At 33.9% G+C, this 2,500-nt stretch overlaps 1 protein-coding gene across 4 annotated transcripts in view; it reads left to right on the top strand.

The window, feature by feature from the left end:
* Rab23 (RAS oncogene family member Rab23) overlaps positions 1–2,500 on the top strand; it is a 117,416-nt gene that overhangs the window by 114,299 nt on the left and 617 nt on the right. For all 4 annotated transcript variants that reach the window (XM_086555572.1, XM_086555570.1, XM_086555573.1 and 1 more), the window contains one exon: positions 1–2,500. This exon is cut by the window's left edge and continues 94 nt beyond it; it is cut by the window's right edge and continues 617 nt beyond it. In XM_086555572.1, coding sequence (XP_086411698.1) covers positions 1–16 — 16 coding nt within the window. In that variant the 3' untranslated portion in view covers positions 17–2,500.

Here is a 2,500-nt window from a genome sequence, read left to right as displayed (position 1 = left end):
CTGTAAAGTTCTATAAAGGGCGCTTTACTAGTAATGCCCCTATGTGAATGTGCAGCGTCGAGCATCTTGCATCGATATTATGCATGGTTGCTTGAGTGACCTCGGAAAAGAGACATCGAAATGGCCATCACTGATCCCGAGGTGTTGGTTGCTATGGAAACAAACAAAAAAACTAATACCAATGTACATTTTTTTTTACGACGAAGAGCTCAGTTTTTGCTCTTCGACTTGGACACTGATGGAAAAGTGTTCTTTGCACAGGCCGTAAATCCTGTATTTTCTTTAACCGGCCTGGGCTAGAGAAGATAAACTACTGTGAACAAACAAATCAACTACGGTATATAGACATTAGATAACATAGTTGTTCAAAAAGAATACCATAATGTAGTATGAAAGAATGTTATCAAAATCACAACAATATTTTAGTCAAGGCTCTGAAATAGCACAAAACCATTAGATATAAAAAAAATATTAAAACATTATTAAGGATACACATATCAGGAACAGGTATTTCTCAATTTTGAAAGCGTTTCTGTGGATAATATTTTAACTTATGGTATAAATGTATCATGAATACACTGTACGTGTTAATCACAAGCATAATTATAAGGCAGATTATGCCCAGTGTGTAACGAGGATGAATCATATACCATCATCTTCACACATTAATATAATCATCTATATATCCATATATCAAATATATGAACCCCCACACCGATATTCCAAATCTGCCTCTTTACACATGATAAATATATATGAGTTAGTCTTTAGACACTATCCAACACAGAAAAAATAAATGTTTAAGCACTTAGAAAAAAAAAATGATCGAAGGGGAAACTAATTCATTCTGTTTTGATGATCCTACTTTCGAAAAAAAAAGAAAAAAAAAAAATCCATGGGCTGGTGATTAATGTGATAAGCGTTTTCCACGTGGATTTCCTCATGCTCTTTCATACTTGATGATCACATGTCAAATCTGTGATAAGATGCCGTCCATTTTCTGCCATCGTAAGATCAAAAGTTTTACAAAATTGCGCGAATGACCTTGGTAAATGACGCGGCAGGTAATCCCATTCTAATTTTCTTCCTATTCATTTATTATTTAGGCAAAATTGTAATGATGGCATTTTATAAGACAAAGTTCACGATAACCAGTTTATCTTGGAAGAAACACATAAACGATAGTAAAGTGTAATATAAATGTTAGTCTTTTTATAGCATTAGTTGAATTGCAAATTTGAGTATTTTATTCGTCATGAAATTTGGTTAATTAATTGTGATAAGCATCTACTTCTATCGATGGAATTATTTACATAAAAAAGTATAAATTCTATATTAATTGCAATATTTACAGAGGAGGAATTACTTTAGAAATTCCTTGTTAATGTTCACACAGAAGGGTCTCGTATTCATTACTTAATAATTAAGATTCACATACAATAATCATAATTATAGACCTAACTGGTTATATCTTTTTATCCAGTGGTACGGATGACTTTAGAACAGAGGAAATCATAGCTTTGCTCATGGAAACAGAAAAGATCACTCATGCTAAGTCTATTTTATGACTATATACAAGTCTGACTCTACATGTCATCAACTTACAGAATTTTGAAGAATGGAAAAGGTATGAATGAGAATGAATAACTTCACGATGTAAAACATGTAATTGACACTTTTCGTTTCTTCATCGGAATTACATGTAATTGTGATAAGAGATTATTCATTCCTACTCATACCTCTTTTACAGAAGTTTGTAATATTTCATATACTACAGAATGTCCTATGTAATGTTATCTTACTCCAAGTAATTCTTTATTTCTTATTCTGGGAAAATCTATCTCTGAATAGATGTTCACTCCAGAGAATAATTGAAAATAGAATTTACACATGTAATCCATTTTCATAGATTCAAAATCCAAAATCAAACACAATGATCATTCTGTACGAAAGCTTCAGTTTTCCTGTAACTTTACTTAGTAAACATATGGTTAATCATGAAAGAGTGTGCGTAGGGTAGGTTGGAAAACAAATCAGTCAGAATGCAATGGCCAGTTATTTGAAAACTTCAGAAAAAAAGTGTTCAGACTGAGGAAACATTTTTTTCTGGCGGTGCTCACACGTCCACACGCATCACGGTGGGGCCTCATAGGTGCCAAGTGCCAACCATATCATCCAGGTAAAACATGTAGGAGAAATGCAGGAAATATTATACTTAATTCATCCAAAACAAATATGTGATTAGGTTAGCAAACCTTTGACACCTTAAGTCCATTTGATTTCCTTTCTTTGAAAATCTATCTAAAAAAAAATATTTGCTGCAGCCTAGGAACGAGACAACGAGAAGAAACTGTAGGTTAGTGCCATAATTATTTTCATACAGTCTGCTGCTAACTGGAGGCACCTGAAGGCCGACGTGCCCAGCGGGAGAGGGGGCAGTCGAGGGCCTCCTGTCCGAGGCATAGATCACTTACTTGGTGTGATTTTCTCTTTGTTTATC

This window comes from Penaeus japonicus, unplaced genomic scaffold, assembly GCF_977035675.1.
Source record: "Penaeus japonicus unplaced genomic scaffold, GWHDUDI00000001_assembly GWHDUDI00000031, whole genome shotgun sequence".
NCBI lineage: Eukaryota > Metazoa > Arthropoda > Malacostraca > Decapoda > Penaeidae > Penaeus > Penaeus japonicus.
The sequence above is the reverse complement of the archived record's forward strand: the minus strand, read 5'-3'. Positions and strand labels throughout refer to the sequence as shown.